This window comes from Mastomys coucha, unplaced genomic scaffold (assembly GCF_008632895.1).
Source record: "Mastomys coucha isolate ucsf_1 unplaced genomic scaffold, UCSF_Mcou_1 pScaffold1, whole genome shotgun sequence".
Lineage (NCBI taxonomy): Eukaryota > Metazoa > Chordata > Mammalia > Rodentia > Muridae > Mastomys > Mastomys coucha.
In genome coordinates this window covers 84,266,929-84,290,741 of record NW_022196891.1, presented here as the reverse complement: position 1 = coordinate 84,290,741, position 23,813 = coordinate 84,266,929, and the positions used below count along the sequence as shown (strand labels likewise).

At 42.5% G+C, this 23,813-nt stretch overlaps 2 protein-coding genes across 12 annotated transcripts in view; one reads left to right on the top strand and one right to left on the bottom strand.

Annotated features, from left to right (window-relative positions):
• The window catches only part of Gpatch2 (G-patch domain containing 2), a 151,218-nt gene extending 138,028 nt beyond the window's left edge, over positions 1 to 13,190 (bottom strand). For 2 of the 9 annotated variants that reach the window (XM_031338105.1, XM_031338097.1), the window contains exons 1-2: positions 11,982 to 12,388; positions 2,007 to 2,723 (exon numbers count right to left, since the gene is read on the bottom strand). In XM_031338105.1, coding sequence (XP_031193965.1) covers positions 2,007 to 2,723; positions 11,982 to 12,064 — 800 coding nt within the window. In that variant the 5' untranslated portion in view covers positions 12,065 to 12,388. Of the gene's footprint in view, positions 1 to 2,006; positions 2,724 to 11,511; positions 11,701 to 11,723; positions 11,855 to 11,981; positions 12,391 to 13,062 lie in introns of those variants that run through there. The other 7 variants (XM_031338063.1, XM_031338043.1, XM_031338072.1 and 4 more) reach the window with 7 other exon arrangements.
• Positions 11,922 to 23,813, top strand: part of Spata17 (spermatogenesis associated 17) — a 229,704-nt gene continuing 217,812 nt past the window's right edge. For 2 of the 3 annotated variants that reach the window (XM_031338137.1, XM_031338127.1), the window contains exon 1: positions 11,922 to 12,521. In XM_031338137.1, the coding sequence (XP_031193997.1) occupies positions 12,406 to 12,521 (116 nt within the window). In that variant the 5' untranslated portion in view covers positions 11,922 to 12,405. The remainder of the gene's footprint in view (positions 12,522 to 23,813) is intronic. The other variant, XM_031338146.1, reaches the window with a different exon arrangement.

The window sequence follows — 23,813 nt, the reverse complement described above, 5'->3', positions numbered from 1 at the left end:
AGCACGGTCCGACTCTCCGCTCCACTGTGTGACACCTACAAGCACGGTCCGACTCTCCGCTCCACTGTACAGACTGAGGCCAATCAAAGGTCAAGAGAACACTACTGCCAAGATTATGCTGTGCTAAGTTTCTTCACTGCCAAAACTTCCCATTTCCTCTATGATGAAATCTGAACACCAAAGCGCACAGACCTTAAAGAATGGCTGCTGATGAAGCCTCAGATCCTCTACATCCTTGTAGCCTGAGCTCAGACACTTCATCCCACACAGATCCACAGTCATACCACTTCCTTGCTGGCTCTCCGGTCCTCCCTTGTCTGAACAAGTCTTAGCTCGTGCTTTGAAACACGGCTCCTGTGAGAAGCCGTCACTTACAGAGAACATTCCATTCTCAGTATTAGCTTGTGTGCCTAATGCAGCCTAGGAGCATGCTGGAGAGTCTATGTTATAGTCTCTGAGCCATCTGTGCACAGTGCAATAGTTAACACAGACATGTGCATGCACATGCGCACACGCGCGCACACACACACACACACACACACACACACACACACACACGAACAATTCTCTTAATTATAAATCAAATCCAAGAAAATATAAACCTGCTTAAAATGGAAAACTGTAGGACTAGAAAGCACCTTACCCAGGGAGCAATCCTTCTACAGAACAGAGTGCTCTGAGCCCTTCGGTGGCAGCAGAAAACTGGTATAAAGAAAAGTTTAACTTTCAGGGGAAATGTAGTTTAAATTATTTGATTTAAAGTATCGTACTTAAACTACGAATTGAGATGTGAGCAACTGGGAAAGTGAATATCCCTGATAGTGATTTTTGGTTGTTGTTGAAAAAAATGAGGAGAAATAATGAGAAAAGATTTGCCTCGTTATGGTTCCAGAGTGGAAAGAGAAACAAGTAGATCACTAAAGCGAGGAGCAGAAAACAAGAGGGAGGGGCTTTCAAATCAGCCAGGTGACCGTCAATCAGCCAGAAGCCCGCCCACTGCTCCAGCACGGCCACACCCCAGCAGTGAGCAGCAGCACTAACTGCTTTTGGTTGAGGGGTCCTCCTCACAGAGCCTTAGGACTGGAAGACGATCAACCCTGCGCCTGTGCAAAAACAACTTTCTGAAAAGAAACAGACTTTTGTTTTACTTTTAAAGGAAAAACTACGTACACAGTAAACTAATAAGCTATCATTCTGTTAACTTGACCTGGGTTCTTAACATAACCACAGTCACACAAACGTTTACACACAAATATCCAAAGTCTACAATTACCAAGGTTAAAATGAGGCCAATTTTAATTAAATTAAATTAAAATTAAAACTCAGACCCTTTCTGCAGAACCATTTTCTTCTGGCTCTAAGAAAGGTAAGGGCGTGTGCTGAACACATGCGCACACTGGCTGTTTACGCACGGATGGGTAAACGGCAAAGGCTCACTCTGACATGCCAAGAGCATGCGACAATTCGATAAAAGCAGCCTGCTTCCTGAGACGGACAGAAAGGGATGCTACAAAGTCCATTTTACTAAGGGCCATGATCAGCTGCTTCCCTACCATAAATCAGATCTTTACATTTTGTAAGTGATCAGAATCGCCTAGCAAGCTATAGACCAACACACCAGCTCCACTCATCACAGGGTGTGACCTCTCAACACCAGGAAACAGAATCATGAATATGCACCCTAAAGCGCTCCAAAGGCCACAGCTCCCTAGTTACCCTAAAGAACTGTTATTCAAAAGCACACTTCCCACAGAAGAGCCACTTTCTTACTTTGTAGTTGGAAATGAAGACAATTATACACAGCCAACACTGCATAAATCAAATGAGCGATTCTGCTTTGGGTGAAAATGCTACAAAGTATAAAGAAATACAAGCCTAGTTACAAAGTCATAGCACTATCATGTGGCAACTCATAATTATCTAAAAACGAAATTAATTAAAACAGAAATCACATTGAGCCCCAGGCCCACAGACAAGCGTGCTTCTGGGAGGAGGAGAGAAGTCACCTTTCGCTCCTGAGCTCATCCGAGGCTTTCTGTTCCTCATACTCCATTTTGTCCTTGTTGGTCTGGCTTATTTCTTCACTTTCCAAAACTCCTCCTTCCTCCTGGGTTTTGGGTCCTGGCCTAATCCCTTTCAGCTTCCTTTTCTTAACTTTACTCCGGGAAAACTCTGGATACTGACTAGCTCTATCATTGTCCATGTCCTGATCTCTGCAGCCTTCAGGCAGCTGGGTCATTGTCCTTTTGTTGGAGATGTCCTGCGGGAGATCCACGGCCATGCGCTTCACCTTCCTCCTCCGGCGCAGAGTTCGGTTCCCAAGGTTGTCCACTGCAAAGTCAGACTCGTGCCACAGAAGTCTCTTCCCTCGAACACTGCTGTTGAGGTTTGAAGATGGCCTCCGCTTGGCCACTAACATTTGGTCGTCAGAGTCACTACGGTCCTTCTTATTACTGCTGTGCTTCTCTCTGTAGTCCTTACTGGCTTCTTCTAGACTAGAGTCGGAGCCCTCACTTAAGCAGTGGCCAGTCTCCCATGGGTGGTGAACATTATAGGATCTCCGCTTCCTTCCTCTCCTCTTCCGGGCCTGGCGTTTCAGAGGGCAAGATAGATTTCGAGAATGATCTCCCGTTTCAGGAAATCCACCTCGGGCTTGTTCAGAGCTCTCTTCCAGTGCAGAGACAAGATCATGAACAAGTTCTTCCATTGTTCGACTGAAATGCCTATATGTTTTAGAGAACAAAAACATAAAGTCACTCAGTATTAACCTACTTTTCCACAAAAGCAATTCACTCTAAATATGGGTATAAGTAATATTCTCCATAAGATGTCTGAAAAGAATATGACTGAACTGAACTATTCAAAGGACGACAGCTTCAATCTGATTCGTATAAGTTTTTGTGCTTTTTTTTTTTTTAATTTAGCACAGGAACAGCTGGGTGTGAAGGCACATACCTATCTATAATCCCAGCACTCGGGAAGCTAAGACAGAAGTAGGAAATTTAAGTTGGAAGTCAGTCTGGGATACAAAGCAGACCCTGTCTCAAAAGATAAATTCCTAACATTGGAATCACTGCAGGACAGGTTAAATACAGTACCAGTGGGTGGTGGAAGAGGGGACAGTAGGTTAAGTTCTAGATGCACAAGTATAAGGTTCTACATTTAAATCCCCAGTGCCCATGTAAAAGCTGGGCACAGGGATACACATCTGTTACCCCAGCCCGTGGGCAGACAAGCAGATCCTGTAGACTCACTGCTTGGGCTCTAGGTTGAATGACAGACTGTCATTGAATGATTGAGGCAGACCATTACAGGTCAATCTCTGGCATCCACATGCAACATGGGTGAACACACCCAAAACACACACACACACACACACACACACAGAGGATCCCAGTATTTTTACATGATTATTATGTAATCATAGAAAACATATTTCCACATAAGTCACTGTCCCGCAGTCCACACCGGCCCCTTCTTTAAAGTCAACTGCCTTAAAATTTTCTCAGTCCCATCCCCGCCCACTAATTCCTAAGTAAAGAAAGCATAAGATCTCCTTCCCATACCCTTTAGCTCATCACTGCCACAATAGCAGAGGCACACAGAGAGGTATTTCCAAATGTGTATCAGACACAAAAAGAAAGGCTCACCAATCTGTGGGCAAACCTTTAGGCCACGAAACACTCATAGCAAGTGATGTACAAACTGTATTTCACTCCAAACTGGAACCTCGGGGGTCTGCAGGGCCATCACTGACACATTCTGAAGCAGCCTACTAACAAATCTTTATGTCAGCAAGTATCAGTGACTGCAGGGTTGGGAGCTTTACTAAAGGGTGCAGCTCTTTCCACAGGCAGCAATGGAGTTAAATTAGTCCATGTGACAATGTCTAAATGGTCCAGGTACTTCCTTCCTTATGAAAAGCATGGCTTATCACTTCTCAAATTAAGTTTGACAGATACCCAGGGCACCAAAATATTCCCAACAGCCTTCTAGAAGCCAATAGAGCTTGTAGAGTTCATAAGAGGGGGAAGCACACTTTTTCTGCAGAAGGTTACGTTACAAATATTTTAGGCTGGGTAGGCCATACAGCCTCTTATCAGTGGACTTCTCATTATAAGTAGCCATAAACAAATGAGTCCTGTAAGGTGGTTTTCTTTCAATTTTGAATAAAATCAAGTGATATCGAAGCAGTTTTCTAACCCTTGGTCTACATAATCTCTACTAATAAACAATCTCTATCATCTACATATTTTAAGCTTTAGAGTTCCCTATGACAGTTTGTAACCTTTTATTTCCATTTAAACTCTGAGGACAAACATGGTGATTTAATGGGTTGGTATTTACAATCCTACACACATCAAAGGTTGAATGTTTAATATCTGTCAATATGTAAACTGTATTACCTCACTGCATTCTCACACAACTCTGGGGTGACAAGCAAATAGAAACAGCAAGGGACGGGTCCCTGTGACCTACCTAAGTGGTCCATAAGGGTCTCAAGTCCTAGTATCTGACTCCAATGCACCAGTGCTTATTGACAGCAGCAAGAACAGCTGCCACAATTCCACCATCCATGCTTTATAGTTTTGTTTCACTGCTTTAACTGTTAAGACAGGCTTAATGCACAACAATATAAAAGCCAAAGGTTCAAGTTTAGTTAGCCAGTATACTGTTTCAACAGAAAGAGATCTAGAATGCCTAAATCAATACAAGATGCCAGGCTGCATGGCTGGTGAGGGTGAACTGAGTTCAGGAAAGTACCCTGCAGGGCTGACAGAGCAAAGCCTGCGAAAGGGAATTAACACAGCTCCAGACCCAGCTCCTCTCACAGTCTGAATATATGAACAAAACTATTCACAACAGTTTTCAGACACAAGGTGATTCAAATACATATGTTAAAGAAACTCTAGAAATCATGAGATTTCTCTCTTCCTTCAAAAGGCTTCAATATGTAACCCTGGCTTCAGACAACAGCACGGACAGACCTATGCTTTTCATCCAAAGTGGTTATCAAGCCAGCAGGAGCTACAACCCTGACTATGTGATAAGCAAGATGGATCTTTTATCTATTACCTGTGTGTTAATAACGGTCTTTTGTTTTCTCTTAGTGTAACTAATGACTTGTTCTTCTCCTTTAAAACTAGCTCTCTGAAGAATGTAACCTGAAAAGCCTATGATCTCTGAATGTGAGTGCATCCTTAAATAAAATTCACCTACAGACGGTTTTATATGCATTAAAATTGAGACCCTTTCTCTAAAAAGTTCTATCATTGGTTCAGGAATAACTACTTTTTGAAGACAAAAATGGTCTTATCGCGAGTGAACAGACAGTTCAAAATTACATGTTAAGACATGAAATTAATAAATAAGTCTCCAAATAAAATCCTAGTTTATTTTAAAGGCAGTCTGGTGAGCCACCTCAGATGAGAAAAGGCAGCGGTCTTTAATACCTGTTTTCTGTGAGGCCCCCCAAAGCCTGACCCTCATGAGGTCCCTCCTCAGCTAGAGAGCTAGCACACAGACACACACTACCATGCCTGAGTCAGTCAGCGTTCTTAATGTCACAGTAAGCTGACACACACTACCATGCCTGAGTCGTCAGCGTTCTTAATGTCACAGTAAGCTCATGACCCATTTAGTCCACTGAAACATGATACTCATCAACTGACTTCTTAAAAGTTCGCATTTACTTTCATTTTATGTATTAGTGTTTTGCCTACATGGTTGTCTAAGCACTTCATACAGCGTGTAAAAAAGCCAGAAGGAGGTGTTGGAGGGTTCCTGTAAGAATGGAGTTACAGATGGTTGTGAGCTGCCACGTGGGTTCCTGGGCACTGAACCTGTGCCTTCTAGAAGAGTTGTCAGGGCTCTTAACTGCTTTTTCTTAACTCTTCAGCTCCTCATGGACTAATTTTTATCTGTAAAGAACCTCAATAATAAGAATTTGTAGGTTTAACAAAATGTTTAGCATGACTAAGAATGAAAGCAAATTTTCTTAGAATCTCAATTTCTATTGTTTCTCTTAAGAAAATAAAATATTTTAACTAGAATCCAATGCATCCTATATCATTCAAGTATGAACTTACTAAAAATTAGATTCACTCAAAACTGCAGAAACACAGACAAAAAAAAGTAATATAATCAATTCTGGATTCAGTTGTTTTTCACCCTAATTTGCTCCGACTGCTCTGCAAGTCAATCCATTCCCCCCCCTTCCCCCCCATCTCCCCCCCTCCCCCGTGGAGGAGCCAACAACATTAGTCAATTAGCACCATAATGTCTCACTTACATCTTCCAGGTAAAAGGGCATGCACTGGACAGAGGAAACCTGTAACTGAGCATGTCTCCAACAGCTCCTGGATCTCCTTTGTTCAGGCAGGTGACTGATGTATCATTAGACCATCCTGCTAAGACGCTTTATCATAACATATTTATTTTCTTATAAAAGTCCTTACCTTGTAGAGGAGAAATGAAGACATGTAAGAGTTTTCTGTACAAAGCCAGACTTACTGAACTGCCAGAGTTTTAATCTGAATTAATATAAACTCAGGGAATATACCACTTGAGATGTGTTTATTCATATATGAAGTCTCTTCATTTGCCCCTCATGTAGAAGTGAAATCTCAGGAAACAGCCCTAGGTATAATATCTAGAGCATCAGTAATGGCTTTCTAGATCAAGGAGATGAGCGCCCTGTCAGGTAGTGTTGGGTTATGCCGAGCAATATTAAATGTATTTGTCCCAAGATTTGATGAGCCAGCTGTTTTCAAAACGCAGGACTTCAAATCTGGTTTGCTTTCATGTCCTCTTTAGGCACTATTAATTAACTGCCATTTTTGAGTTCCTTACCATTATTTCCAAAAAAAGATTTTCCTGAAAAGCTACTCGGGTTAGGAAGAGGGATGAAAGGAAAAGAACATGGCATGAAGAGGCTTTTTTTTCTCCCCAAAGATAAATGTTTTCTGGAAGAACCCAGGAGCCACCCTTAGTCCTACTGCCCTGCTTAGGTCTTCCCAGGACTAGCTGACAGCTGACACCTCTTCCCCAGCCCTGCTCTTGAGACTGAACTGGCTATGCACGTCAGGCTAGTCTTTACCTCATGCTCTTACGTGGCATTTCAATGCATGTAAGGAGAATAAGAAGAAAGGAAACCCAGAAAATAGACACCCCTAACTCAGATAACTACTTTACTAATAACTGTTGTTTCTGATGCTTCTATTTCCAGCAACTGCTATTCCTAAGAGGCAGGCAGAGACCATTTTTTAGGTATAATTTTTTTGTCCTGGATACTGCTAAAAATATCAGAGTAACAAGAGAATATTTAAATATGTATCTACTGAATGAACCCACCACCAGTTAATTAAAAAACAAACAAAATTCTTCCAAATGGAACTAAACAGTTTGTTATCAATATGTGAAAAGGCAAAAACAAAACCAAATACAATTTATCACTTAGTTCATAATCATTCTTCCACTGTGGGTTTTCTGAAACATAGACTCTCTCTCCTGCTAAGCTTATCTACTTTATTAATGGCAACTAAATGCAAAATACACTTGCTAAGTCCAACCTAAGCTGGCCTTCCCAATTTTAAGGAAGACTGTCTCTGTCTCTGCCTTACAGTGCACATCAGTGGTTTCCAGCCCTCCCAATGCTGTGACCTTTTGATACAGTTCCTCATGTTATGGTGACCCCCAACCATAAAATAATTTCCATTACTACTTCACAACTGTAATCTTGCTAGTTATGAATCATAATGTAAACATCTGATATGCAGGATATCTGGTATGTGATCCTTGTGAAAGAGTCATTTGATCCCCCAAAGGGGTTGCCACCCACAGGTTGAAAACCCTTGGTCTACAGAAGGACAAATTCAGTGTGTACATAGTCAGTCAAGGACTATGGATGAATGTACAGCATATCCACTCACAAGCAAGAACACAGGGACAGAATTATATGCCTCCAAGTCATGGAACTACTACATTTTATTTAAGATTTAAAAAGAAAAGATTGTTTAAGAAAGGCTATTTGGTCTACTAAATATGGAGCAACTAGCCCAAAAGTGCAGATGAAAATGAATACATAATAATATGGATTGTGGCAACAAGTAAATATACATAAACAGTAAAAGGAGCCATAACTTTACTATTTAATAAAGGTCTACATTTTAAGACTAATTAAACAAAAATATGATCCATAAGATTTATCTTATATGTTGAAATTTCTGATGCTCAACAGAATTTAAAATTTTCCTTCCTTAATCATACTGCTATTTATCAAAATGAGTCTCAAGCAAGAGCAGTAGGGGTGGCTCAGCAGTAAATACCTGCCTAGCCTGCTCAAAGCTCTGGGCTCCCAAGCCACCACAACAATGAAGTGGATCTTGACGTGGCCATGTATTAAGAGGCTACATCTTGGGAGGAGGGATAGCTCAGCAGCAGTTAGGCATCCTTACTGCCTTTCAAGAGGACCAAGTTCGGTGTCCAGCACTCAGGTGATACAGGTGACAACCACCTACCTCTCCAGCTGGGGAGGAGAGGCAGGGGATCCTAGAACCTTTTCTGACCTCCTTGGCATACACACAGGAACAACAACAACAACAACAACAACAACAACAACAACAAAATGAAAAACTGGATCTTCAAAACCAAAAAGGAGACAGTGTCTTATGGCTTGGTCTAGAAGATCTTGTTTGTGACCTCAGCACTTACGGAGGCAGAGGCAGAATTCCCTCAAATGTTGAGGCTACCCTGGGCTACACAGCTGAGAGCCTGGCTTCAACGCATCTGAGTCCTGCTTTAATACTCAGAGAGGAATAAAAAGAGAGTTAAAGAGAAGAACCTTCCTTCCCCGGTTAGGAATCACAATGTTCCTATTAATCACAATATTCCCCTTAAGCACGCCAAAACCCCCACTGACTGCATCCAGTTGTCCTGTCTGCTGAAGTTACAGCTCTGTCACTTCGGTACCAAGGACATCTGAGGAAAGCACTTCCTTTCCACTTTCCACTAGAAAAATTTTAATTGGTTGAGCAGTAAGTTAAAAAAAGAAAAAAAGAGTAAAGACTATTTCCACTTTTCAGCTAATGACTTGATAATGTGAGCTCATTCATTAAACTTGGAGACCATTTCTTGATTTTTGTTACTTCATTTAATGATCAAGAGTTAGCAAAACTTTTCTCACAGCCTCTAACTGCTTTTAAAATGTAAATTACTTTCTTTTTAATGCCTAGATGGAATGTAGTCAGAATATAAGTCAAACAAGACCAAAAAGTTTGAATTTAAAAAGTAAATCATTCTGTCAACAAGTTTTGGTAAGAAATGTCTTGACTATCGCTTACACATGATAACTGCACAGTAAGTATTTACTGAATATGTATATCCTGAATTCCTTATACATGATAACTGCACAGTAAATATTTACTGAATATGTATATCCTGAATTCCTAGATTAGGGACATGAAAACAGCTAAGATTTACATAAAAGCCCCTAGCATGCATATAGCCAGATGATAAGAACATGGTGGACATACAAACCCAAGAGAGAAAATAAGAATTTTAACTTTCCTGCTATTCGAATAAGACAGACGAACAGTTTACATAAAGGTGAAAATGAAAGCAAATTACCAAAGCTTAAAGGTTTCCAGCTTGACCCAAAGGATGCTAAGAAGCTACCCCACAAGTATTTGCCCCCAATTATACTGTCTAGTGCTCTGATCTTTAACTGAAGGACTATGTGGGATCAAGCAAAGCTAACAGTGTAGGAAACTGAGTTCAAGACCCTCACCAACCAACAAACAACCAAACCCCAGCTACTCAAAACAAGCAGTTTTTATTATATTGCTTTCCAGATGTAAAGAAAACCAAATACCAAACAAGAATGAAGTTGAAGAAGCAAAGGTCCAGAGCCATTTTAATGGCTTTTTATGTTGTTAAAACAAAACCAGAGAACACAGTTTAAAAAAAAAAAAAAAAGAGGGCTATCTCAGAAACTACAGAATAGTCTACAAATCTGGGCATGTGTTTTCTAATTCATAGATGTCTATAGATACAACCATAGTCAGACTGAACATGAGTACGGTAGGGCGGTGAGGAATTTAAGTACACTAGAATCATACTGCAAATCTCTTAGAGCTGTTATTTAAATTATCTTCGCCTCTGCTGTCTTCCCCTCCTGCCTTCCTTCCTGCACCAGCAATCTCCCTTTCCTCTCTGCTCTCTTTCCCTATCTAGGCTGTAAAGAATGTATGGCACCTATCGCAGAGGATTTACATGAGATGACGTACACAGAACCAAGGCCAAGTGGTAGTAACCACCAATAGCACAGGGATTTCACAAGCTGGATAAAAGAATCGTGAAAGGCAGTGCAAATAATGAAACAAACAAACAACAAACAAAACTGCATTAAGAAATATCAAAGCCTGGGCAAGGCAGCACGCGCCTGTAGTTCCAGTACTGGGGAGGCTGAGACAGGAGGATTTCCAGGAGGAAGGCAGCCTGGACTAGAGTGCAAAACTCGGCCTCACACAGGGAAAGAGAGCAGAGAGGAAAGGGAGATTGCTGGCCCAGGAGGGAAGGCAGGAGGGGAAGACAGCAGTGACGGCACACACATTAACTGGAAAAGAAAGGTTCCAGTTTGGTGGAGCACGCCTCTTCTGACCGTTACGACTTTCTTTCAAAAGCACGAGCTGACAGGTGCTAATGGCACTCTGGTCTCCTTACAAACACGTCTGCAAGGAACGCCTGTTCAGAGTAGTAAGAAAACAAGTACTAGACAGTAACAGACAGCGCTATCTGTGCGTGACAGGAGATGGAACGTACAATGGAGAGTAAACAGGGTCACAGGTTGGTTGGTTGGTTGGTTTTTGTCAACTAGCACACAAATTATTTCCTCTCTACTAGGACCAGACCGATCTACTGAACACATTTCACTTCCGTTCCTTACCTAGACTCTGACCATTGAAACGTTAAGAAAAGTACACTTCAGAGGAAACCCTAGGATGCTGGGAAGCTCCCCATATCTCGTTTTTTTTCCTGTGGCGGTTCCTCCCGCATGGACGACTGCCAAAGGCCAAGAAAAAACGTATTCCGAGCGGAGCGCACCAATTACAGTTGCTCATTTTAAAAACGCATCTTCTAGTATTATTCTAACTGAAAATCGTGAGAACTTAAAAGCCACAAGAGACGAGCCAAAGGAGGCATCAGACGACCTAGAAGGTATCCCGTTAACTTTTCAGTTGTCGGTGATGCAAAACAGCCGGACATCGCAGCCCGCTGGCACGAACTTTAAGATCACAGTTCTTGACTTTACTGGTCAGATTTTTAGGTTTCAAGGTTGCCCTTGAAGCATTTACACTAACGTTTCTCTGAAGTTTTGGGAAAGCCTTGGGACAAACTGGAGGGGGTGGGGGGCGCGGAGGTTGGGTGACCAGGAGTTCAACTAGAAAATCCAAAACTTAGCCCTCATCCCTGGCCCTCACGGGTACAGGACAACTTTGACATTTTCTGTACCTGCGAGTCTCCTCCTACAACAGGGATGCCCTAAGGATTCAAGTGTGGTCGGCGAAAAGCAGGTTGGAAACTTAACAACAACGGCGATGGGTCGGGATACGCTAAAGACAGACTCCCAACCCCAACCCCGAGGCTACTGGAAAACGCCCCATCTCCCGTAAACCGGGGCAGGACCTCCTGGGTGGTGGAAAACTTGTAGGTTTTACACGAACCGAGCTGCTGCGCAAGGGAGTAAGAGAGCCTGATACCCCTGCCGCTAAGAAACTTTCGGGACTTGGGGGGGGGTGGGGAGGGGGGCAATTTCTGTAATCTTGTCGGCCGCGGAATCCAGGGCAATGTGGCCAGTAGGGGCAGCAGGGGCGACGGGCACGCGGCCCGGAGGAATCGGTGGCCCGGCTGTCCCTGACCCGGAGCCCCGCGAGCTGCTCGCCTGCTCGCTCGCCCCGTTCCCAACGGCCCGCCGGGCTCACCAGCTCTTCCCAGCGGCGGCGGCGGCGGCGGCAGCGGCGGCGGCGGCGGCTCCGATCGCTGGGCGCCCGTCGGCCCCAAACATCAACGACACCCGGGAGCGCGGCCTCCAGGCTCAGGCCCGAGGACCGACTCCGACTCCCGCAGCCCCGGCCACTTCCACACCGCACTTGAGCATTTTTGAGAGCGGCTTCCGGAAGCCGGCTGGAGGCGGAAACCGGAAGCAGGAAGCGACCATTTGCTCACCTTCGCCCAGGGGACCCTTCCCGTCCCGGGGGGCCCGAGCTTTGGGGAGAAATGAGCGAGTCGGCTGAAGTCGCTCCTCACCGGGGCGCACCCGATGTCCCTGTGCAGTTCCTCGAAACTGAAACCGAGTGAAAGGAGAGGCGGAGAGGTCGGAAGTGCCCTTGGTTCCGCCCAGTTGCCATGGAGACCGATAGTAACAATTTGGATGAGCTCCTGGAGTCGGAGATCATGGCTACTTTAGCCAAGCTGCTGGCGCGCTTGCCCTTTCTAGAAAGTCAGTACTACTTTAGGAACCGGTGAGTAGTGAAGAGAGGAGGGGGGTCTCAGAAGAAGTTTACTGTTAGCAGATTACATAGTTGAAGAAATAGTTCTAAATTCTTCTCCCCATGGGGATTCAAACATGATCAGAAATATGTATAGATATGTATACACACACACACACATACTTGATCAGAAATATGTATATATATATACACACACACATACTTGCTTACTGCACAAGTGGATTATATATACATTGACAAGTCATTAATAGGTTGATATGCTCTAAGGAAGATCCCAAAATAGAGAATTATTAAGGGCAGCCCGAAATGAAGTGACCCCTGACTGAGGAAACAGGAACACTGGGAGCCCAGATCAGCCTGGGCTATACAGAAAATTCAAGGCTGCCCTGGGCAACCTACGAGTCTTCCTCAAAATACTGTTTCGTGGTTTTGTTTTGTTTTGTTTTGTTTTGTTTTCTCGATATTTTAAAATAATCACTGAGCAGTTTGGTTTGGTGAATCCTATTTTACACAATAAAGGTCTAGTGTGCTGATGGACGTTAACCAGACTTACCCAGGTAGTTCCATGAACTCAGAATGTCATTTTCCAGAAGGGAATTTGAACTTCACTGATCTGACAAACATCATGGAATTCAATTCATCTGTGCTTCATTTGTCTTAAAGTGAAGTTTCTATACCATTGTGACAAGATAATTGGTACCAGTACGTGGGCAAGAGCGAAGGCAGCTTTCTCAGCCCCCACACCTAAACTTCCTATCCATCCATGAAAGGGAGGCATTGAAACTAGAAGCAATGGCCCAGTAGTTTTCGAAACTTAGAAGAAATCACACACACACACACACACACACACACACACACACACACACACACAAATAAAAAATACATTACAAAAAGTATGATAAAAATCTAGCCGACCAGTGGTAACCATGCCAGTGTGAGGAAGTCCTGATAAGCTATTCTTATCCTTACATGCATCTCAAACTATGATCTTGCTATTTCATCTTGACCCTCTAGCAACTAAAAAAGGTGATCATTCAATCTTGTAATTTTTGTGAGATAGTATGGATCTTCTTGCTAGAAGGAGGCCAATGTTGCTTTTGTCTTGCCTCTTGTTTTAACCATTATTTCAGCCCCTACTCTCTTACTTCCTAAATTGGTATAGCCTTCCTAATTGGAATAGCCACAACAATTATTTAGTGAATAATTACATTACTGAAACCTCCAGTTAGTCATCTTTAAATAAGCGTAATGCAGTGGAATTCTTAATAATTTACACTCAAATTATTTGGCATGCATCTAGAGTTTTGTGGCAGGCTTGTGCTTGTTTATGATTTCAGTGTGTAATGGGAACAAGTTGACTTCTTCATGCTGTTTACAGCCTACTGTGGAGCAATCATTCAAGAAGGAATTGTGATGCAGTGTCCTTTCTGATAGCTAGCACTCATAGTGCCACGAGGTGCTAGGCAGGCTGTTAAAGGACATAGCTCACTCGGGGGTCACATTCAGCTGTCGATCCTATGTCCTCACATACTGAACAACCTGGGAAGCTGTGTCCAGAGAAGCAATAGTGGTAGAGATGTTCTGAGGGCAACCAACCACATCCTGATGGGATTAGAGAATTAGAAGGAATACGTACCTAAAACTGTAGAACTGGCCAAAGGCCTGGCCAGGGAGCCCCCAGGCAAAAAAGGAATCATAGAAGATGTGAATCATGGGCTAGCAAGATTGCTGAGTAGATACAAATGGACCTGCTGCCGAGCTCTGTGACCTGAGTTTGATCCCCAGGAGCCACATGGCAGAAAGAGAAAAGAGATTCCTGAAGCTGTCAGAGGACCTCTTCAAACGTTTACATACTATACATTAAAAATGATGAATAAAATGTAATCGACTTTTTAATTAGCATATTGAAAATTAAAGAGAGAAATTTCTTGAGAAATTTCTTGTCACTCCCCAAATGGCTACTGAGTACAGTAGTTCTTCATGACCATGTCCTCTAGAGTTATCTGGGATATTTGTTAAATGTGTTGATTCTGATGTAGTGCGTCCTCAGAGCCAGGAAGTCTGCATCTCTGGCAGAAGCTCCTGTGAGGCTCTGCTTTGTATTTTAAATGGACACTAGGGGGAAAAGCTACGTACAGTCTTATCTACCCTACGTAGAAAAATTGGTCAGCATTCTTCTGAGCTGTGTATTTATTTCCTAATCCAGAAGGAAAGGAAAATGGGAATTAGTCTGATTCTCTGTGCAAGGTCACACAGTGCTGTACACTTCCACTGGACAAAATTCTCTTTCCACTGAAGAGGTGTGGCTGGTGCAGTGGGAGGAGACACCAAGCTCTACCAGGCCAATAGCTAAAGTGAACAGCTATGCCCATTACCAGGAAGGGAGTGGCCTTATTTTAGTGCCATTCTTCAATATCTACAACAAGGTAGTGACAAAGAGTGTCTCGATCTCATTACAGGCACTGGAATAGTAATTTTGTTGTGAAAATATATCACTAAGTAACAAGGTTTGTTATTTTCATGTTATACTTGTCTTTAAAATTCTATTTGTAATATTAATATTGATCTTGCCAGACATTTTGACTCAGTCTTATAACCCCAGCCTTTGGACTAAATAATGTGTTCAAAGTCAGCCTGAGCTATTGGGTAAGGTCCTGTGTTTAAAAAATTTTTTCTTTATCTTGTAGCGATTAGTCATATATTTCTCATTACTGATGCAAATTTGGAGGGCTTTCAGTCAAAACTAAAGAAGTTCATGACAGGTTGAGTTAATACCTTCCCATTTGATTACCAAATGAGCATTTAACATGTTACACTGCTGTAAGCTAATTTAAATTTCCTAGTTTTTCATAACTTCCTACATGTGACATATATATTTTGGGTTTTGAATTAACTTAATTTTTCATTCTCATCAGGACTCAATATTAAGCACAACACACATGCATGCACACAATCATATCATACACAATTTTTTTTTAAAATACAATTATAGTTGCCTTATGTGGTACCTTTTATTATTCATGAATTATAACTAAGGGAAGTCTAGTTTAGCTAGCCTAAATCATTTGTCAAGGATCGGAAACATCAAAGATCTAAAAACTTGATCTTTGTGTGTGTGTGTGTGTGTGTGTGTGTGTGTGTGTGTGTGTGTGTGAATTTGGACTTGGTATAAGCAGTGCTTAAATCACTAAGGTCCTGCATTAAAGTGTTTCCAATACATAAAAGTTCCTCCCGCCTTTCTTGGGTCAGGTTGAAAAACAGAATACATAACTATAGTGTTCCCTCAACAGGACTGATGGCGGCTGGGGTTCGGTCCTCCGCACCAGCCTTCAGTGTAATCCCTTTACACTCCTCTGAATGTGGCTCCATTATCTCCATCACTGTAATAATTTGTTTCCAACTCCACATAGTCAGCTGACTCCTAACAGTTCCTAGAGTAATCTCAATTTAGTAAGTGGGTGTGGTGCCATCAATTTGGATAGTCATTGAAGTTCTAATAACATAAATTAATAGCAACTCATTTGAGTAGATATTAATTTTCTTGTGACTCTTAACTGCTTCTTGAATTTTCTGTTAAACCTTTACTTAATTTTATAAAAAAAAATTGCTGAATTTTCTGTTATGCATTTACTTAATTTTGATGAAAAAATAATTTTTCCCCAAGTAGGACAGTGATGTTTTGTATAGAAGTACAGACTCAGTTCAAATACTTTGTGTTACTTTAGCTTTAGATTTAGTGTAAATGAAACTCTTACATATCTGCTTTAAACTGAACTCTTTAACTGTAAGCTTCATCATCTGAAGAAAAAAAGACAAAGCCTGGAGGTTTACTGGGGAGGGTAAACAATCATGACAGGAATTCACAATAAAGTGAAGTACAAAGTGCATATCATCAACCAGTTCAATTTTAAAGGGCAGTTAATTAACTTCACTCTATACTCCTGGTTATTGTTTTTCATCTTTGTAAATCCTAAGATTTCATTTATAAATTTGTCAAAAATTGTTATTTATTCGTTTATAGTCTAGATATATGTGGAATAAAATACATGGTTATAAATGTTTAACTCAACCACTTTATATAGTTTGAGTTTAATGAGTGTAAAATTTACTCAGATAAAATTATTCAATATTTGCTCTAAAACATTATTTTAAAGCTGCCTTTTTGTTAATTATGAGGAATATATTTCTAAAACTAAGTCAATATCAGATATATTGATAACATAAAAGAGATTGCTCAGTTTCAAAAGCAATTTAATCCTGTTTATTCCTGGTGTCCTAAAAGAGAAATTTCAGCTTGCCAATCTCTACTCTGCTACTTCTTGAAAACAAACAAACAAACAAACAAACAAATAAAAAACTAATTTTCATGATATGAAAAGGATACCCACATGTCTTAGTTAAGGTCTTACTGCTATGAACAGACATCATGACCAAGGTAACACTTATAAAAGGACAGCACTTAATTGCAACTGGCTTAAAAGTTCAGAGGTTCAGTCCATTGTCATCAAGACTAGAGTATGGCACTGTCCAGGTAGACTGGGGGGGCTGGAGGAGCTGAGAGTTCTACATCTTTATCCAAAGGCAGACAGGAGAAGATTTGCTTCCATGTAGCTTAGAGGAGAGTCCCCAAGCCTACCCAACAATGACACACTTCCTCCAACAAGGCCACACCTAATAGTGCCACTCCCTGGGCCAAGCATCCTCACACCACCACATACCAATTCCCCATGCTCTTCTTCAAACACAGGAGTCTATGGGGGCCAAACCTAGCCAAGGAATAATGCAGAATACCTATAGTCCAACTTCAAAGGTCCCATAGTTTTACATCAGTCTCAACAATGTTAAAAGCTCAAAGTCTGTTCTGAAATTCATTCAGTCACTTAACTGTAATAGCCTATAAAGTCAAAATAAAAAAGTAGAGCATATACCTTAAACATCACAGGATAAGCATTACCATTCTGAAGTGGCATACCAAGAGAAGCCTGGACAAAAGCAAAACCAAGAACCAGCTGGGTAAACTCCAAACTCCACTTCTGTATGTCTGATGTTAAAACTCCTTTCAGAGCCAGGCAGTGGTGGTGCACGTCTTTAATCCCAGCACTTGGGAGGCAGAGGCAGGTGGATTTCTGAGTTCGAGGCCAGCCTGGTCTACAGAGTGAGTTCCAGGATAGCCAGGCCTACACAGGGAAACCCTGTCTCGAAAAACAAAACAAAACAAAAACTCCTTTCAGTGTTGATGACTTCAACAAACTTCTTTCTCTTGGGCTGGTTCTACTCCCTGTTAGCAGCCTTCCTCGGCAGGTATCCTCTGGCTCTGGCACCTCTAACAAATTAGGGTATCCAAGGCAATGTCAACTTCACAGCTTCTTGTCCCAGTGCCTAGGATATATACATGATGTATGATCTTCTGGGCTACTCCAAAGAGCTTGGATCACATCTCCAGCTCCACCCCCTGTAGCACTCCAGGGTCTGGTTGATTACACTCCATTGCTGCTGCTGTTCCTGGTGAGCATCCCATGGCACTGGCATCTCCAATACACTGGAGTCTTCTGCTGCAACTAGGCTTCACCAGTAGCCTCTCATCGGTTCCCTTTGTAGTGCCAAGCCTCAGATCCTTTGCATGACCCCTTCTGTCCTGGGGCATCAACTGCACCTGAGGCTGCACCTTCACCAATGGCCTTCCTTGACCTCTTAGAGTGCCAAGCCTCAGCTTCTCTCCAAGACTCCTTCATACCTACAAAACCAGTACTATCTTGGTGATCCTTACACATTAAGAGGTCCAGCTGCAACATCAGGTACAACCTTGTCTCTCTCTGGAATACAACTTCTTTGTGCTTTCAGAAAACACTACCCAGATTTCCCCTCAGTGATACTGGTTTCTTCTTAATCATCACTAATTTTTTAGCTCCAGCTAACCAGCATCAATTGTCCCAGTCCTTTCTTTTCTTGACTCTAAATCCAGGGCTTTGTGGCTGAAGCTGCTGAGTTCTGCTGCCTCTGGGGTTAGAACATGGCCTCCTGGTTCTACTACATTATCACAAGCTTTCTGTTTTCCAACTCCTTCACACTTCCTAAGCTTGGGGGTCCTAGAACTTGCTCTGCAGATTGATCTTGAACTCATAGATCTTCATGGCTGTGTGTCCTGAATGCTGGGATTAAAGGTGTGTACCACCAAGTACTTAAGCTTTTCATCTCCCAGAACTTGCTCTGTTCTAGGCTGGTCTTATACTCAGAGATCTGCTTGCCTTTGTCTCTTGGGTTAAAGGTGTGTAGCTTTTAATAATGCCTAACATGATATAACTCCCCCTCCTACAACTATAAATGCACAAACAATAAGTTTAACTAGGTGAGATCTTGCCCCAAGTTCAGCACTCCCTTAATTCCTTTAATATCCTTAGCTTAACTCTATCTCCTGTTGCCCTTTTACTCTTTGAACCATATATTTACTCTCCTTTCTATGCTTGCTACTTTTCATTAAAATGCCCTTCATAAGACTGAACTTTAGGCTGGGCAGTGGTGGTGCACACCTTTAATCCCAGCCCTTGGGAGGCAGAGGCAGGCAGATTTCTGAGTTCAAGGCCAGCCTGAGTGAGTTCCAGGACAGCTAGGGCTACACAGAGAAACCCTGTCTTAAAAAAAAAAAAAAAGAGTGAACTTTAGTAAGTACGCAACAGGCTGTTACACCAGGCTGTTTTGAGAATTCCTTTGTCAAAGCAATTAGTATAAATCTCTTCACCCCCGATGCTCTTTTTTACTTCAAATTGTACATTGTCTTTTTGCTCCAGCTTTCTCTCTTATTGTAGATCTGCATGAGAATGATTACCAATAACCACATGGCAGAGTCAGTATTAGACTGTCTTCAGATCTCCCCTACAAAGGAAATTGATCCACTATTTTTAGTTTTGCCTCAAGAAGACCCTTAGAGCAGAGGGTAGCCATGTTCTCAACCCAAAATATCCCAAGCATGGTCTCTAGCCCAGCTGCTAACATCGTTCCCCTCTGGAGCCTCCGGAGCTGGGTCTCCAGGCCACATTTCTCCAGCACACTTGTCTTCCAAGCTTGTAGGAGGATGACTGATTAAGCACCGCTTATAATGTTCAATCCCTTTTCTAGGTCGGAGTCAAAAGTGTTCCACATTCCTCCAAAAGGCTGTGGTGCCGCAGCAGCTGCCCACTCTGAGTACAGATTTACCTTACTCTTCTGTTGCTATAGTAAAACACTAAGACCAAGGCCATTAATAGAAGAAAGGTTCATTTGGGGGCTCACAGCCTCACCAGGTTACAGTGCTTGGCCACAATAGTGGGAGCATGGGCACAGGGAGGCAGACATGGTGCTGCTACAGTAGCTGAGAGCTCACATCATGATCCACAAGCAGGAACCAGAAAGAGCAAGCTTGAGTTTTTTGATACCTCAAAGCCTGCCACTGGAGACACACCTCCTCCAACAGAGCCATAACTCCTTACTCCTTTGCATTAAGTATCCAAACCTATGACTTTAAGGGGGCCTTATTCATTCAAACAAGTACACGTTCTTTTAGATATTGTCCAGCATAAGTCTAAGAAAAAACATTCTCACAGTTTTTAGTCTATACAGAAAGAAGGAATGGGTAGTAATTGCTAAGAAAGCCTGGCGTAGGGTTCCTCTTCTGTTCCTGTTAGAAGACAGGAAAAATAATAATCATTGAATGTTCAAAACAGACTTTAAGAATCATGGCAGGGGTCATGTTTTAGTGAGGAGATGAAAGATATTTTAGACACATGAACACACTCTGAGTATGCCACTCATGAACCCTCATCCAAAGAAATATAGACCGGATGATGAATCTGTAATCAAATGAACATCTAATCAGGAAAGAATCCAAAAGAAAAATAGGGGAAACAAAGAGAGACACAGCAGAGGGCATTCCAGTTTCAGCACTCAACAGTTTGGCTTTGCTGAGCATTGTGTTGGACCTACGAGATCCTTCCTACATACAGTGGGGACAGTTCATATGGCACTTTACGTGTTCTTTCTGGATGTCTCCCGGGACAAGTTCAAAAGTCCTATTTCAGTCTTCTGAAAAAATATCAGGCAGTGGTCTTGATGGTTGTCATGCAGCGCATGACGTATGTTAATTTCTATTACTGTGACCCAATGGCTGAAAGAAAAAGGTTCATGGAGGAATTACGTTTTTGGCTTTTGGTTGCAGAGGGATCGGTCTGTGATTACCTTGGCTTTTGGCAGCAGGAGCATGTAGCAGAGGGGTTTCTTCACCTCATGCGGCAATAAGCAGAAAACGTGAGAGGAAGCCATGATTATAGCAAGAAGGGGGTCGCCATAACCAATACCCTCTAAGCTATGTCCTATCTCCTAAAGTTTCGACAAGCTCCCCAAAGCAGCAGCACCTTGAACATTCAGAGTGTGAGCAAATCAGGACGTTTCACATTTAATCCCTGCCATGGCTTCTTCTTCCAGCCTCTAAGGTCAGTTTCCTCCTGGCTGCCACAGCCTCTCTGAGTGTTCTCTCTGTGTATTCTTAGAACCTCCCAGCCTCTCCTCATGGCCTGGTCCCAAACCAGCACCAAGAAGTAGGCTGATGTGGTTTTGATGTAGGGATGCACCAGTTATTCTCTTTGAACTTCCTGGGTTTTTTATGTTTGCTCTCTGGTTCCCACTGGGAATGAAACGCAGGGCCTTTCAGGTGTGGGCTAACACTCAAGTGCTATCCAACCAGGCCTTGTTTAAATTTGAGAGAGTCATATAGTGGATATGTTCTTCTAGCCACTTGGACTTTAGTCTTTCCCAGCAAACAGTTGTAAAGCAACTCTCTTCATTTGCTTCTAATCTACCTAAAGTTTTACATTATTTTGCCGTGTTTTGTGAATATATTACATATATGTGTTGTTTGAGGTGGATCAAAATATAATTGTCTTATTAACATTTAATGAATAGTCAATTCTTTCCTTAATAATTATTAAATATTGTAAGACAGTAAAATAAAAGCATAAAAGTTGCAAGGGAAGCCAGATATGGTGGCTCACATATACGATACCTTTACTCAGGAAGGTGAGGCCAGATTTCCGTGAACCTGAGACTAGCCTCAAAACAAACAAGCAAAAATTTTAAAAGAAGCAGTAACACGCCGGGGCGGTGGTGGCACACGCCTTTAATCCCAGCACTTGGGAGGCAGAGGCAGGCGGATTTCTGAGTTCGAGGCCAGCCTGGTCTACAGAGTGAGTTCCAGGACAGCCAGGGCTATACAGAGAAACCCTGTCTCGAAAAAAAAGAAGCAGTAACATTTTCTGTTCAATGGTAATATCCCACAGCACTCACAGAAGGAGGTTTGGAAAAGCAAAGTGAGGCTGAGGTTGGTGGCACCCCTGTAGGCTGTGCTAGGAAGGCAGACATGGGATGAGGAGGATGCAGAGTCTGTCCTGAGCTAGAACAGTGCTTGAGGCTAGTACTGGTTAACTGATACCCCGCAAAAGAAGAAATAATAAATGAATAATTTTGCAGAATACCTGGCAGTACACAGTTAGGTAATATAAATATAATTTGAAAATATTTTTTACACTCCATATTTTATTCCCCCCATCCACCCTCTGATTGTTCCACATCCCATACCTCCTCCCCAATCCCCTGTCTCCACATGGATGTCCCCAGCTCCCACTCCACCTGACCTTTAAACTTCCTGGGGCCTCCAGTCTCCTGAGGGTTAGGTGCATCATCTCTGTATGAACACAGGCTGGGAAGTCCTCTACTGTATGTGTGCTGGGGGCCTCATATCAGCTGGTGTATGCTGCATGTTTGGTGGTCTAGTATTTGAGAGATCTCAGGGGTCCAGATTAATTGAGACTGCTGGTCCTCCTACAGGATAGCCCTTCTCCTCAGCTTCTTTCAGCCTTTCCTAAATCAACAACAGGGGTCAGCTGCCTCTGTCCATTGGTTGGGTGTAAATATCTGCCTTTGACTCTTTCAGCTGCTTGTTGGGTCTTCTGGAATACATTCATGCTTGGTCCATTTTTGTGAGCACTCCATAGTCTCAGTAATAGTGTCAGGCCTTGGGACCTCCCCTTGTGCTGAATACCACTTTGGGCCTGTCACAGGACCTTCTTTTCCATCCCTGTAATTGTTTCAGACAGGAACAATTATGGGTCAGAGTTGTTACTGTGGGATGCCCCCCTCCCTCATTTGATGTCCTGTCTTCCTGATGGAGGTGGGCTCTATAAGTTCCCTCTACTGTCAGGCATTTCATGTAAGGTCCTTCCCTTTGAGTCCTGAGAGTCTCTCATCTCCCAGATATCTGGTGCATTCTGGAGGGTCCCCCCCCCTCCCACCGACCTCCTATCTCCCAAGGTTGCCTATTTCCATTTTTTTCTGCTGGCCCTCTGGGCTTCAGTCCTTTTCCCTCATCCAATGACAGATCAGGTTCCCCTCTTCCCTCCACTCCCTCCCACCTCCTCATCCATTTTCCCTTCCAGGTCCCTCTCTCCCTTCCCAGTCCCTCCCTCCCTCCCTCCCTTACCACTTGTGATTGCATTCTTCTCCCCGAAAGTAGGACTGAGGCGTACTCACTTAGGCATTTCAGCTTGTTGACCTTTTTGAGTTCTGTGGACTATATCTTGGGTATTATGTGGTTTGTTTGTTTGGTTGGTTTTTTTGTTTTTGTTTTTTGTTTCTTTTGTTTTTTGCTAACATCCACTTCTTAGTGAGTACATTCCATGTATGTCCTTTTGGGTCTGAGTACCCGACTCAGGATGATATTTTCTAGTTCCATCCATTTGCCTGCAAAACTCAGGATGTCCTCATTCTTCTTCTTCTTCTTTTTTTTTTTTTTTTTTTTTTTTTTTTTTTTTTTTTTTTTTTTTTTTTTTTTTTTTTTTTTTTTTTAGATATTTTCTTTATTTACATGTAAATTTCTCCGTTCCCAGTTTACCCTCCAAAAAACAAAGAAACAAACAAAAACAACAAAAACAAACCCCTGTTGCCTCCCCCCTTCCCATGCCTGCCACCCCACCCTTTCCCACTTATTGGCCCTGGCATTTCCCTACACTGGGGCACAGAACCTTCACAGGGCCGAGGTCCTCTCCTCCTATTGATGATCAAATTTGCAATCCTCTACTATACACATGCTGCCAGAACAATCAGACCCACCATGTGCAGTCACCATGTGGTTGAGACCCTGGGAGCTCTGAGGTTACTGGTTAGTTCATATTGTTGTTCATCCTAAGGGGCTGCAAACCTCTCAACTCCATAGGTCCTTTTTCTAACTCCTTCATTGGAGACCCTGTACTCAGTTCAATGGATGGCTGTGAGCCTCTACAT